This window comes from Trichoderma reesei (genome assembly GCF_000167675.1).
Source record: "Trichoderma reesei QM6a unplaced genomic scaffold TRIREscaffold_14, whole genome shotgun sequence".
NCBI classification, from domain to species: Eukaryota; Fungi; Ascomycota; class Sordariomycetes; order Hypocreales; family Hypocreaceae; genus Trichoderma; species Trichoderma reesei.
In genome coordinates this window covers 3007-16557 of record NW_006711161.1, presented here as the reverse complement: position 1 = coordinate 16557, position 13551 = coordinate 3007, and the positions used below count along the sequence as shown (strand labels likewise).

Sequence of the window (13551 nt, the reverse complement as noted above, 5' to 3'; positions counted from 1 at the left end):
TACAACTCTTGTTCTTCATCTATCAGATCCCACACGCTCTAACACTTCATGACAACGCCCTTGCGCTTCTCGGATTCGCGAATCTCAAACATGATCTGAACACCCACAAACAAACAAATACACGCAGTGAGAATAAAGAATACACCTAGTTCATTGTGTAGATGTCAGCAGATTGTACCAGCGGCGAGAAACGGAGCATCAGCGCTCAAACGTACCTGACCAATCATGCAGAATGCTGCTGAGAATGCTCTGTAACCCATCAAGGCCAACCGCAAAGCCAACCAAGTTGGCAGAAATCATCATCAGCACATTGCCCACGGCTCCGATGCAGCACAGCATGCGATACTCCGTAGGCCGGCTTTCCCACTTCCTCTTGGGAAACAAGTAACTGGCAGTCCATTCGGGCACCATGAAGATGACAATGAGCCAGCCCCAGATCAGCAGGCGGAGCTTAATGTCGTGCCAAAGGGCGACAAATGTGAAGACCAGCAGATACGTGACGACCGATTTGACCGAGGACTGCCAGCTGCGGAACGACGAGCCACCCAGAGGGATGTAAATGTACCGGATGAGCCAGCGGTTGTACGAGCGATGCCAGGCACGCCAAAACAGCTGCGTGCTGTAGTTGTTGCTCACGCATCGAACCATGTTCTCTGGCGGGTCAATGCCATCCACCAAGGCCCAGAGACGGAACATGCGCCAGGGAAGCAGCAGCTTCAGCCAGATGATGTGAAGGTTGAAGAAGGACAAAAGACTGAGCTGAGCGGCAGTGTAGTCGCTCCAAACGGGGGCCGCCTTGCTAATCGCTCCAACATAGTCGTAATGCAAGATAAGCTCCATGGCAAGGAGAACAAGCAGGAACCGGACGCCGTATCGAATTGTGCGAGGCCATTCGATACTCGCGGCGCGATACTTGGACTGCGAGATGTAGTCGTTGAAGGTAATAATGGGACCGGCAATGTACAGCGGCGCGTACAATGCGTACGCTACGTAGTTGCGGAACGAAAAGTCCTTGATGTCGGCAGGGATCGAGATTCGGTCGCGCTCGGAAAGGCTGGCGGGATCCAATCCCTTCTTCTTGGGTGTATTAGACACATACGGTATGCAATGACATCGGAGATGGGGGCGAATGGGCGCTTACCTCTAGAGAGTTTGAGCTTCGCTTGTCGATGCTCCAGTAGTAGTCCAGGTTGAAGCTGATGAGTCGCAGAATGGTAATGTTGAACAGAATGTCCCAGCGAGTCAAGATCCCGCCCCACCGATCCAACCAATATCCCCAATGCGCCAGCGGTCCCCAAGGAGGGCCAACCCAATTGGCCAAGAGCTGGAGCCGGTATCCCATGGTCAACTCATTGGCAAACAGAGTTCCAATGTTGAAGATCCAAGTCGCCGCGGGAACGTACTTGCGAGGCAGCTTGGTCGCAAGTTGGTAGTTGATGGTCAGGATGGCGAGGATCTTGAAGGACGAGATGCCGTGCAAAATGACAATGAAGGCAATGGCAAAGATGAAATCAAACGTGGCGCGCTGGTCCAGCCTCGTCGAGCCTCTGGCACCGCGCGCAGATGGCTTATACACCGATTCCCATGCCTTTCGCAGCAGTGGGTGAAATATCAAGAGGCCCGTCATGATGGGGAAGTTGCCGCGAAACGTGCGGTACTGCGCATCTGAATTGTCGATTTTTCGCCCCGGGATCCATCCGTCCGACAAGTATTTCTCGTATTTGGGATACCTAGGATCAGACGCTTCATCCAGCTGTCAGTATCTCCCCGTAGCCAGATCTAGGGGGGGAAAGGGGGGTCGCTCTCTTACGTCTTGACACATCATAGGCTACCCAGAACATATACGGGACGACGACGATAAAGACCATGTAGTAGAGGAAGAACTCGGGCGTGCGCCATTTCGGCGGCGGCGCAGAGCTCCGGGCCCTGGCCGCAGCCTCTCTCTCGACGGCCGGGTCGTCGCGAGCATCGATGACGGTCTGGTAGGGAACGGATGTCGACGAGGTGAATCGCGTGTCGAGGGTGTCGAGGTCGTAGACCTTGCGCAGGTAGGAGGAGAGACCCATGGTAGCTGATCAGGGTCCCGAGAGGCAAGACTCAGCGCATGGTGATCCGATTGGGCGGCGGGTGGGTGACAACTGGCAGCGGACAAGGCAGGCAAACAAACGGCCCTCTGGTGAGGCAACGCTGTTGTTCTCGCGAGGCTTCGAGAGAAACACCCAACCACTGCAGTCGAGCGCTGGCTAACGTTGGTGGGGCCGCAGCAGCGCATCTCAGCAAGCGAAAGCCCCTGAATCCCTCGGCCCCACGATTTACACGCGGCTGAGCATGGCTGAGCGCAGGTACCGCTACTTGCGCGGCTGCTGAGCTTGGGCTTGTTTGCCCACAGCCCCGCTGCTGCGCACATGTATCGCTACTTACAAGATCATCCCAGCTCAAACCCCAGACTGGTGCATCTTGCTTCATCCGTTTGCCTACCCTATCAAGCCTGTTCATCAACCGCTTTCTCATCTGTTCTCGAGCCTTTGGTTGGCCGACCTTTTAGAGTGTTGTCGTAAGGAAAGAAAGAAAAATAAAAAAAAAAATAAGAAGAAGAAGAGGAGGAGGGAGAGGAGGAGGAGGAACGGGAAAAGCTGATCAAGCAAAAGAGAATGAGTCGATGGACGAGGCTGGAACCATCTTCGTGTCAAAAAGGTACGCCTCGTATTGTAAGAGGCATGAATGACGACCTGTCAAACATCACTGCCGAAGCTGTTTGCTTCCCACAAGTTTCGAGCATCTTCAAGAGCAACTCGAGTTTCCCCTTGATGACAGCAATTATGCACGGTCAGGTGACGCATGTGCAGAGCCTCAAGAGAGAAGCCATCACCAACAGCGAAGGCTGCGCGCAATCAGCCCGAACGGCGATAACAATAGCTACGCCCGATCATATGCTGCAGGCAATTTACATGTTCCCGATTCCACCGGCCGCATGCAACCACAAGCAAGGCACCAACTGCACTCATCACCCAATGGCACCGTGGATGACTTGATGCAGCCATCGCTCCGAGGCCCACGACGAAAAATCCTACATGCCGCGAGGGAGAGGCCACCCCCCGTAGTAGCCAGTCAAGACGAGGCAGGCAAGCAAGCAAGCAAGCAGGCGGCGAATGTATGCGCTGGCATGCCGTAAAGCTCATCCTAGTAATGCTGCGTACGAGGGGCCCTGGGTTCGTTTCCCTGTAATAGCGCAGCTTCACAAGCAGCACTCTTCGCCGCGCGGTTTGCTGCATACTGATTCGGCATGTTTGCTTTTTATCTCCTCCCTCCCATGTCCCGTGTCCCGTGTCCCCCCTCTCCTCCCTGTGAGAGGCGCCAGATGAGCCAGAAAGACGGCGAATCATATTCCGGGCTGCCCAACAGGCCCCTCAAACAAAGCAAGGCTTGCCGAGCTGGTTGTTGAGGTGGCAAAGCCACTCATATGCGGCCCAAGGTCGTACCAGTGAGGCCGGCGTGGGAACGTGAAGGCTGAACAATGTTTGTCCAGGTGCAGCGCAAGACCTTTGAGTCCGACCCTCAAGCCTGGAGATGGCTTTGCCTATCTCCTTTGAAGTCTCCATCTTGCTTTCTCAAGAAGTTTTTCGCTGGCCAACTTGAAGCCGCTCATATCGTTATACCCCAATCACAGGAGGGCTAAGCGCCAAAGAGCATCTTGTTCCGGAGTAGCTTCGTATGTGTCTCCATCATCAGGAACAAACCGCGCGCGACCATGTGTGAAGTCGAGCTTTCCATCTGCGTCCACTGCGGGAAAGTGTTTGCGGCCAAGATGAAGTACTGCGACCCTGTCAAAGGCAAGCTGCTGGTCGTCAACAGCACGCCATTCGAAATCAGCTCGTCGTTCAATTGGTCCCCGATGGAAGGGTGCGACGGTCTGCAGATTCATCCCACCGCCATCCTCGACGCCTGCAGGAGTGACATGGCCGGACCCGAGGTGCCCTTCGACCGACCAGCAGCGGCGAGGCCGAGTGTCAGGAGCCCGTATCCGACCCCAATGGCGCCCCAGCGGACGGACATGCCAGAGGAGCTTCCACAGGCTGCGGGAGTGGAGGAGCGTCGCCAGGGGGTGGCCATGACGCCGCTGGGCTCAGATGTGCAACTGCAGCTGCAAATGCAAATCCAGACGCAGACGGAACCACCGACTGGAGACACGCCGGCGGTTGGGTCGCCGACATCCTCGTGGTCAGGGTCGACCGTGTCATATTATTGACTCATGGGACATGGGCCACGAGCCGAGGGCTGCATGTCAGCCAATTTCTCTCTCTCTCCTTGCGCTTTTCATCGTCCTCTTTCATTTAACCAACTGTTTGATATGCGGCATATCAGGCCTTGGTCCAATTCGTCGCCATGAGGTCGTTTGATCCATCAAGCGACCCAAACTTTGCATTACGACACATATACGTGCTCGGTTGTGGAAAGACAAAGTGCCAGTCGAGAAGACTCAGTGGTGGGATGATGTTCTTCTGAAGGAACTGAAAGAAGGACTGAGTGCTGGAGCAGCCTGATAGGATTCTCAGTCTTACCTTGACAACCAAGGGGTTCGGCGGCAGTCCATCCACGGTAAGCACTGGTGCCGAAGGGGATGGAGGACAATGTCATCTGAGGGGACGGGACAAGGAGGGGAGTGAGATCGGAGTAGAACGAAGCTCCTTTGGCTACATGACGTGTATCCTGGCGATGTGCGTTCCTGCCGTTTTACAGTGTGACCGGACGGCCGTCGGACCAGCCGGCTCAACGGCTATGCTAGCAAGCGAACTGTCGTCTGGGGCAATGACATTCTGTTCCCGGCCCTATTGACATGCTGTTGGCTGTTGAGCTGTTGGTTGGGCGACGTGCTTGCTTGAACGAGAAGGGGGGGAGGGGCTGCCTTGTCAACGCCGGCCGCTGCTTGAACGGGATGCCGGTGGTGAAGGAATGTAATGGTACTTTACAAACTTCATAGAGGGCTTTCATGACCATTTGACCGCCCTCCCGTATGCAAAGCCTGTTTTTCTTGTCACGTATGAACTGAGGGTGTCCTATGCATGACCACCGATAGTAAGATGTCCCATAGTGTTGTCCCGTTTTGAATAAAGAACCGCTATAGTTGTTCCGTGCCGTAAGAAATGCTCCGGCGACGCGAAAGACGGATGATCCGAATCTGTAGACCTTTCGCTAAGAATTTCGGCTGCGAGGCTCTGGTCGAACTTAGGCCGGGGAGATGTTGCTGAGCCTCTTCCGGGACCTCATTGTCCGCCTATCAATGACGAAAAGGGGTTCGAAGGGTTGTGACATCTGAGCATTCTTGTCGTGTCGAGCTTGTCCGTTGTTAGCAGAACCGCATAGCTTTGCAGGATGTAGCTGGGTTTGCCACCAATTACCTGGTCTCGGCCGACATCGATGACTTGTGTGAAGTATAATATGGACGTTCCACAATCCCCGGCCCCGCGGCCTCTTGTTCTGGACTACCGACTCCCCAGCTGCGTGGAAATACTAGACTCGTAACGGGCGTAACGGGTGTGCTCCATACAAGATGACGGCGGGTTACTACCTTGGTGTCTGATTCTCTCCTTCAAGCTCTGGACATCATCACCCAAAGCCGTAACATGCGCCGAAGGGCACTCATCTGCGAATGGTAGTGTAGTGTAGTGTAGTGATATGATCCGCTGGCTAGTAGTAGTTGTAAGTATACAACTAGTAAACGGACGTCGTTGCGGTCGCTCCGCACGTGCATATGGCATACAGGATGTCACCTACACAACATATACTGTAGTATCCATGTCGACAGGCCGCCTACAGGGGGCAAGTCTAGCGTGGATATGTCGGAGTTTTTAGATTGCATACCCTGAGAAACAACACTCACTGCTGCGTCTTATGACCGATCGAGTCGGCCGCCATCTCGGGCGGTATGCACGAGTGACTTTAGTCTCGTGCGTTGGGCCACGAATCGGCTGTTTGGGCGATGCAGCTCGTTTTGCATAGCGCGAGCGGTGCGGCCTGGGGGGAGTGGAGAGGGGCCGGGAAAAGATCTTGAAGATCTTTGAGCCAGACAGGCCCTTGCGATCCCTTGCCCTTTGTTTTCGACGCTTGTTGCTTTTTTTATGCCTATTCCTTCTCTCGTGTCCTCTTTCATGTCCCGGGGCGTCGGATGCGGTTGTGTGGCAAGCCTCATTTCCGTGTCGTCCGCCGAGCGTATACTTTCCTTGTTCTGGAGCAATGTGTAGCCGCATATGTAATGCCGTGCAGTTGAATGGGCGTTGTGAATATCCGGCAAGCACCTGTATGCTTCGTCTGTGACAAGAGTATTCCATCAGCCAGAGGAAGGACGAGCAGCAAAGAGTCTGCATCGCGTAAGGGAGGATGAGGCAACGCGGCGATGCGACGGAACCGGTAGCGATAGTACTACTGGTGGCACCCAGTATTGCCGGCCTGCTGTCCCTCTCGCGTTGTTCTTTTCTTCTGCTTCTTCCCGGCTCTCTTTTGCCCGTTGGGCGTCAATCTGCAGAGCCACGTAGTCGTAGTGTGACCACGAGACGATACCCTGAAGGGATCCACGAGAGCTGATGGGACAATGGTTGTAGACAGTTCCAAATCCGAAATCCGATGGATCAAATGCAGGAAACAGGTGCATGCAATCTCCAGCGACCCTGATAGCTTCGGCAGCGGCCGCCCGAACAAGTCGAGCCACCACGCTGAGCTCAATTACAGTGACGGCCACAGGCGTGACCGTTTCGGCGGGGGAGAGCTTCATGGTCGGCTTGAGAAGCCGTTGGGCCAGGGGTTGAGGTTCATTTGGCGACAAGTGGTGATTGTTGTAAATTGACTCCGTCACGATAGGAGTCTCTTCGATTGATGTTCCCGTCATCAAATGCTCCCCGTTTGGGGAGCACCTTCCCGGTGGTAAGTAATTAGGTACCTGATCATCATATTACCACTGCTCGTGATTCGCCGCAAGGGCAGGTCCCACCCGAGCACTTGTATTCAGCAGCATGCCGTGTCATGCAGTGGGAAGTTGCGCCCATCTTGGCCATTGCCGTCTGTGTCAAGGTCGGTCTTGCCCCCCCGTAGGCCGATGCGTGACTCGACGACAGCAGGCAAGACACAGCGGGAGTACATGTGATACCAGCGGCACTTGGCACACGCACATTGTATCTCCATCCAGTCCTCTCCGTTGCTCAGACTTGTCAACTTCAAAAGTTATCATCACCATCATCAGCATGAGCAACTGCATCTTGATGTGCCTCCATCCACAAGACGGTTCGTGTTCGGCCATCAGCACCGAGACTTGCGCGCATTGGCCCAACTGCACGGCTACGGGTACACATACATACGTTTGAGGCAAGCTCTGGAATGTTTACTCTAGTCTTGCTATCCCCTACACGCCTCAACTTGCTTTTGGAATTCATCTAATGCGATGCTCCATACCTATCTACCGTCAAGCCTTTTACGCCGACCGCTGCCGCCGAGGGTTCGACTACTACTGTACACCGACGACTAGATGGCATCTTCTGTGCTGCTCTGCTCGAACTACAGTAATCCTGTACTAGTACTAGTAGCCGCATCACCAGACCCAACAATGAACAATGAGATGGCTCCAGCGGCTCACCAGGGTGGGCTTCCGACCCGTTGGGCGTGTGGGCCGCAGCATAAAAGCCGACTAGGGGGGATGGAGGGGGGTCGATCGTGAGCCTTCAGCAGTGACGACGACGCATGCGAGGGCAGAGGAGATGGATGGCTCCATGGCTCTCGGCCCCGACGTCTTTCCTGGTGTTGCCGGCAGTGCGTTTCACGGTTTGTGGAGCCATCCGCTGTCTCTGGCGCATCTTGGTCCGCTGCCTCAACGCCGACGGAAGCAGCTTCCAGTGCAACCACAGCAGCCAATGGCGCTCAAACCCGCCCGGCCCGCTGTCCGATCGCCGACACGGCGTTTGCGGTCAGCCGCACCGACAGGCGGCGATAAGGCGCTCGTCCATCTCAATCTCGTCCATCTCATACCATGCCGGTCCCTTGTCTGATCTGGCGTCTGCTGGCGGCTGCTGGCAATTGGTGCGGCCGATGGCGCGCAAAAAAGCAAAGCCCTGGTGTGTCTCGTCTCGCAAGAGTAGACCCGTTACGGCCTCTCCATCTTTCCTTCTCCCTCGCTGTCTCTCGCAACCTGGACATGCTCCTTGTTACATACATACACTGCATGTATTACTACTTCATATGCCGGTTCCAGTCATTGGATTGCGGAATACCCCACGACGGCTGATCTTGTCCTTGACTGCGGCGCCTTGGCCCAGTCAACCGAATTTGCCTACATTTGATGGCGGTCTGATGCCGTAGCTGGGCCCCTGGCTATTAATCAACTCATCATAGTCTGTACGAAACACCAGCTCCATCTTCGAGCTTTAGCCGTGGCTTCAAAACATCCCTCGCCCACCCACTGACACTCCTGCTTCGCTCATACATCACCAGCACTCAAGATTGACTGAGACTGGGTTCCTAAAGCGCCCTTTTAGTTTCTTCCACCACAAGAGACTTGCTTCCTGGACAAAACGACACCGCTCATCCGCATCACCACCTGCAACCATCCGTCTCAGACACAGACAGTTTGTAACCGTCGCCCTCGCCCTCGGAAGTTCGCGCTGCTGTAGAGGCGTGTTGCGACATCAATCGTGTACGATACACACGGGCAACCGAATTGCCAGGTTGCACTTGTATGTATGTTGGTTCTTCTTCCCGCGCAGACCCATCTCACCCCAAACCGGCACCATCGTTCCAATGTCCTGCTTGTCCCTGCTCCGGTCATGCATCTCCTAACATCGTTCTCGCACTTTCTCTGCAATATCGATGCCCATGTACAGTGTTGCCATCACATGGTGTCCGCTGCCCACCCTCCGTGTACCTCCATGGTAGGAGGAAAAAGCCCTGTCAGCAATGAGATCTTTGTTGTTCAAAATCCTTTTGTCACTATATATCCCGTCTTCTTCCCAGTCCCCCTTCACATACAAGCAATAGTGGCATATGCGAAGCACTCAGTACCGCCTCCCTCCTTCTTATGTATATTGCGTAGTGGGAAGCACATATACACTGCCTACTATCTGAGTTCGAGGGCCGGGGTATTTCGAAGCATATGTTTCATGGGAAGCGAATTTCTTATGCCTACTACTGGAATTGATGCCTCTTGCCAACCCTTTCACTATTATGGGTACGGGTTCGGGGTTACATAGGACATGAAGCTTGGACTTGGTTGTCTAATGTGCTTGATAGATCCCGGTCGCTCACAGTCACCCTCCCGGCCTAGAAAACAGACGTACAACAACTTCGGCACACGTCCACTCAAGTCAAGCATGGAGTCAGACTCTGGTGCCTGCCACATGGCCTCACAATTCCTACAGATATTCAAGGAATCAGGCCTCCAAAGGCAGCTGGAGGACGGCTGGGGGCAGAGGTACACTGGCGTCAGAGATCCAGGCTCTGCATCAGTACACGATGAGGGGGTCAACCACGGCTGCCAGTTTGATCCAAAGTCCTTGCGAAGTTCCAAGGCTCCCTCCCCATCAGGTCCTCGGAAGCACCGTGAGGAGGCAGATACCAGAAGCCGCAAGTCCAAGAGATCCAGGAACGGCGACGTCAAAGAGGAAACCGAGGAGGAAGACGACATAGAGGTAGTTCCGGTCGTTCAGCAAGGATCAAGCAGGCCGTACTCTCCAGTCCATGATTGCCAACCGACAATTTCCAGGGACGACCATGCTACCTCCAACTATAAGGCGAACAGGGACGTTTATGGAGGCCGAGGCTATCTGAGCCATCTGGACACGGAGCTGGACGCTCTCAGAAAGCACTTACTTCAGCGTGCCAATCCTCCCAGGCCTTATCCTTGAGTACTGCTCTGGCCGCATTTGACGACTTGGAGTGTGGATTTGGGGAAGGAAGGATTGCCCATCGAGGGCAGTTACTCTCACTTCATACAGGCATTGATCACAGCAAAGGCTTTGTATTCAGACGTACAACGTGCTTGGCGCTGAGGAGTTTTGGATTTGGATTGGGTATCATTCTTGGCGGGCGAGACGGAATCACGATCTACCTGCTACAACAAGGGGCGTACAACGATGGAGCTGACTGCACACGGGCTATCAGGGCAATCAAGAAGGGCAGTGGTGGCAGTCTTTTTTTTTTTGTGTGTGATCTAGTACTTTATCGTTCCAATATAGTTTTCAGTCTTAATCCACTTGTCACTTTCTCCCTGATTGTCACATAGCAGCTCCATGGGACGGGATTTCGTCATTGGCGATGGACAAGCGAATCAAATTACCGATCCAGCGCAAAAAGCTTCTTGATCGGGGTTGCTCGCCGGGTTGACGTTGACATCGGCCGAAAGGACGTGGGCATGAGTCGGCCGCTCGCTGTGCCCGAGGATCGAGGGTGGCGGTACGACGCTCCCCCTCCCTGCAGGGCGAGTGAGTTGCGTACACGCGACAAGACAGACAGAAGCAGGACGACTATCTCTCGGCCGAATGCCCAAGTGCGGGCACAGGTGAAGCACGAATTAGGCAACTTTACTATTACCTGAACGCAACCGTCCTCCGAGACCAATCGCGCACTGAAGCTGCCGAGGTGGAGACGTTCTTTGTTCTTTTTCATATTTTCTGCTCCTGGTGATTCGGAGTCTGTACGGAGTACACCCCACAAGCATCTTGAATGTTAAATCAGTACTTTTGCCACTGACCCAATTGTTGATTGGCTGTGAAAGCAGGTAGCTTCCCTAGTGATTTGCGTCTGACGATACCTCATCGCATACTTGCCACAACAACAGGACCGGCATCGTAGGCTTTCAAACCTTCTGCCACTACCTAGGTACTATTTATCAATATATACCACCTTTCTTGCTCTTCTAGGCCCCTTCTTCCATAAGGCGGAGGAGAATATAGGCTTCTAGCTAAGTAAGAAACAGCAGGAAAAGGAGAAAACAGTAGGAGATAAGGAATCAGTACCAGTACTGCTATGCATAGCCTTTTTTACCAGTGCCGATCGGTATCTATACCTAGACATTATCTGGCTAATGAAATAACGTGCTGGCCCATGTACTCATTTAACGTTCAAGATGCTTGTAGGGTGTACTTGTCTTATTTATAGTAGTTGTGCCTCCATACCAGATATCTGCCCCTCCTAGGGATGCTCGATTGGGTGCTACTTGTACCTGTTGGCTCCACCCTTCGTGACTAACTATTAGGCCGTCGCCTTCTAGTTGGTATGGAAATGTCTAGAACGCACTAAAAATCAGGACACCTCTTACACTATATAAATTAGTAGCTATTCTAGGTCACTTTCTTCTTATTTAGATTATAAAAAAATAATAAAAAAACATATTAAATTAATCCCTATAAATTCCTTATCCTTTTAAAGTTATCTAGTATTATTATAATCCTGTTATATAGTGTTTTTAGCAGCAAGTTTAGTTTAGGTAATAGGGGCAAGGTTAGTAATAATAGCAGGCTTATAGCCTTATTATTACTGCTATTAAAAATAGCAGTAATATTAGTAAGGGTATCTTATATTATATTCTATATTTCTTTTTATATAGCCTCCTCTTAATATTCCTAATAATCTTTATTATTATCTTTATTATTAAAGGGCCCTAGCCTAATATTAATTAAACTATTTATTACTGCTTCTTAAAAACAGTTAAATATCTGCTTTAGGATATATAGCTTTATTAAGGCATGCTATATAACTTCCTTAGTATATTAGGACTGTTATTTTATAGCCTAAGAAATACAGGCCAGGGAGGTAATAACTAATAAGGAATAATAAGGCTAATTAAGCTAGGAATAGTAATAGTAATATATAAAAAGGGAGATGCTTTTTAACCTAAGTAGTAAAATTAAGTAAGTTAGTTTTTAAAATATAAGCCCCTAAAATGCTTAACTAAGCTAGAATAGCTTAGTCTTTATATAATTAAATAATATCTTAACTTATTTATATATAGCAGTCTTAATAGTTTATTAAGAAATAAATTCTTTATAAAACAGTTTAGCTAAGAAAAGGTAGTATTTAAAAGTATATAATTTAATTATTAATAAAATAATAACTAAAATAAAAAGATATTTTATATTATTATTTAATTTATAAAAAATAAAGCTAGTTATTAAGGATTCTAGCTTAAAAAACTATAGGTTATATAAAAATAGTTATTATTTAATTATTATATACTTATAAGGCTAATAAAATAACTTAATATATTATAAAAGGTATTACTTTAAGATTATAAATAAAGTAAGATTTAATAATAAAAATATTAAAATATATATAACTTAATTATAACTTATAAAATATAAAAATAAGGAATTAATTAATTTAATTACTTTTATAAAATTAAAAGATAATATAAAAGCACTTTTTAGCTATTATTAAAATCTTTAACCTTTAGCTTTATAAGAAATTATATTATTAAAATTATAAGCTAAACTTTTAGTATCCCTTCTTTTAAAAAATAAAAAGAGGGGGAAAAAAGTAAATAGCTTATAAAGGCTAATTTATTTAATTAAATAAATAGGTATATAAAAAATAATAGTTTAAGCTATTAAACTATAATAAAACCTAATATAAAAAGAATTAAAAAAGCTATATAAAAGTAACTTTAGCTAATAAAAGTTAATAAAAATTAATATAAGAAAAATTTTAGTAGAATTTTTATTTTATAAAAAATAGCCTTAATAATATATACTAATATATAAAAACTATAAGTTATAAAAGGCAGAATAAGTTAAGATTAAAATAGTAAAATAATAAGTAAAACCTTATTTATTAAAGATTATTTAATAATAAAAATTAAATAGTCTTAACTTTAAGAATTTAAAAAATAAAATATACTAAGTAAAAAGGTTATAAAAAACTTTTTAAACTTAACTACTTAATAATAACTTTTAAGCTAATAAAAAAGAATTAATAAACTATATATTAATAATATAATTAATAGCACCTTTATATAAGTTAACTATTTAATTTATATAATAAGCTATTAAGAGTTAGCTAAGTTTTAATTTTTAAGGTTATTAATACTATTACCTTATACTTAAAAACTTATTAAGTTTAATATACTTACTACCTTAATATTTAAAAGAATTACTTAAAATAATTTTAAAAAGAAAAACCTTAATATGCCTTTAATAATAAATAAGCTAAATAAAATAATAAATATTATTAATACCTAAAGATTAATTAATTTTATAATATAAAATTATAATATAATACTTAATTAAAGCTATAGTACTTTAAGAAGCTTAAATACCTTTTTTATATTTATAACTTATAAAAAAATATATATATTACTATACTAATTAAGTAAGTAATATACTAATAAAAGTATTAATTAACCCTTATATTATTTTATATTTAAAAATAACTTTAACTTATTACTATTTTTAACTTTATTAAGTAATAGCTTAATTAAACTAAATATCTAGGATTAATTAATTAAGGAAGGAATTATAATATTATTATTAAGGAATAAATATATAAAAAAGGCAGATAAATAAGGCTGGACCAGCATCC

The 13551-nt window shown here is 47.8% G+C and overlaps 4 protein-coding genes across 4 annotated transcripts; 2 read left to right on the top strand and 2 right to left on the bottom strand.

Annotated features, from left to right (window-relative positions):
* Positions 1 to 38: 38 nt before the first annotated feature.
* TRIREDRAFT_64704 (uncharacterized protein) lies at positions 39 to 2066 on the bottom strand (the record flags this gene model as incomplete). The annotated part of the gene is made up of 4 exons (XM_006966668.1): positions 39 to 145; positions 216 to 1077; positions 1100 to 1743; positions 1811 to 2066. 4 exons carry the CDS (start codon positions 2064 to 2066, stop codon positions 39 to 41), a joined length of 1869 nt encoding a protein of 622 aa, XP_006966730.1.
* Positions 2067 to 3748: 1682 nt separating this feature from the next.
* TRIREDRAFT_108929 (uncharacterized protein) lies at positions 3749 to 4246 on the top strand (the record flags this gene model as incomplete). Its single annotated transcript, XM_006966779.1, has 1 exon — positions 3749 to 4246. One exon carries the CDS (start codon positions 3749 to 3751, stop codon positions 4244 to 4246), a length of 498 nt encoding a protein of 165 aa, XP_006966841.1.
* Positions 4247 to 6325: 2079 nt separating this feature from the next.
* On the bottom strand, positions 6326 to 7246 carry TRIREDRAFT_108928 (uncharacterized protein; the record flags this gene model as incomplete). Its single annotated transcript, XM_006966667.1, has 2 exons — positions 6326 to 6905; positions 7161 to 7246. 2 exons carry the CDS (start codon positions 7244 to 7246, stop codon positions 6326 to 6328), a joined length of 666 nt encoding a protein of 221 aa, XP_006966729.1.
* A 1955-nt stretch (positions 7247 to 9201) lies between these two features.
* Positions 9202 to 9881, top strand: TRIREDRAFT_122629 (uncharacterized protein; the record flags this gene model as incomplete). Its single annotated transcript, XM_006966778.1, has 2 exons — positions 9202 to 9205; positions 9268 to 9881. 2 exons carry the CDS (start codon positions 9202 to 9204, stop codon positions 9879 to 9881), a joined length of 618 nt encoding a protein of 205 aa, XP_006966840.1.
* Positions 9882 to 13551: the final 3670 nt, after the last annotated feature.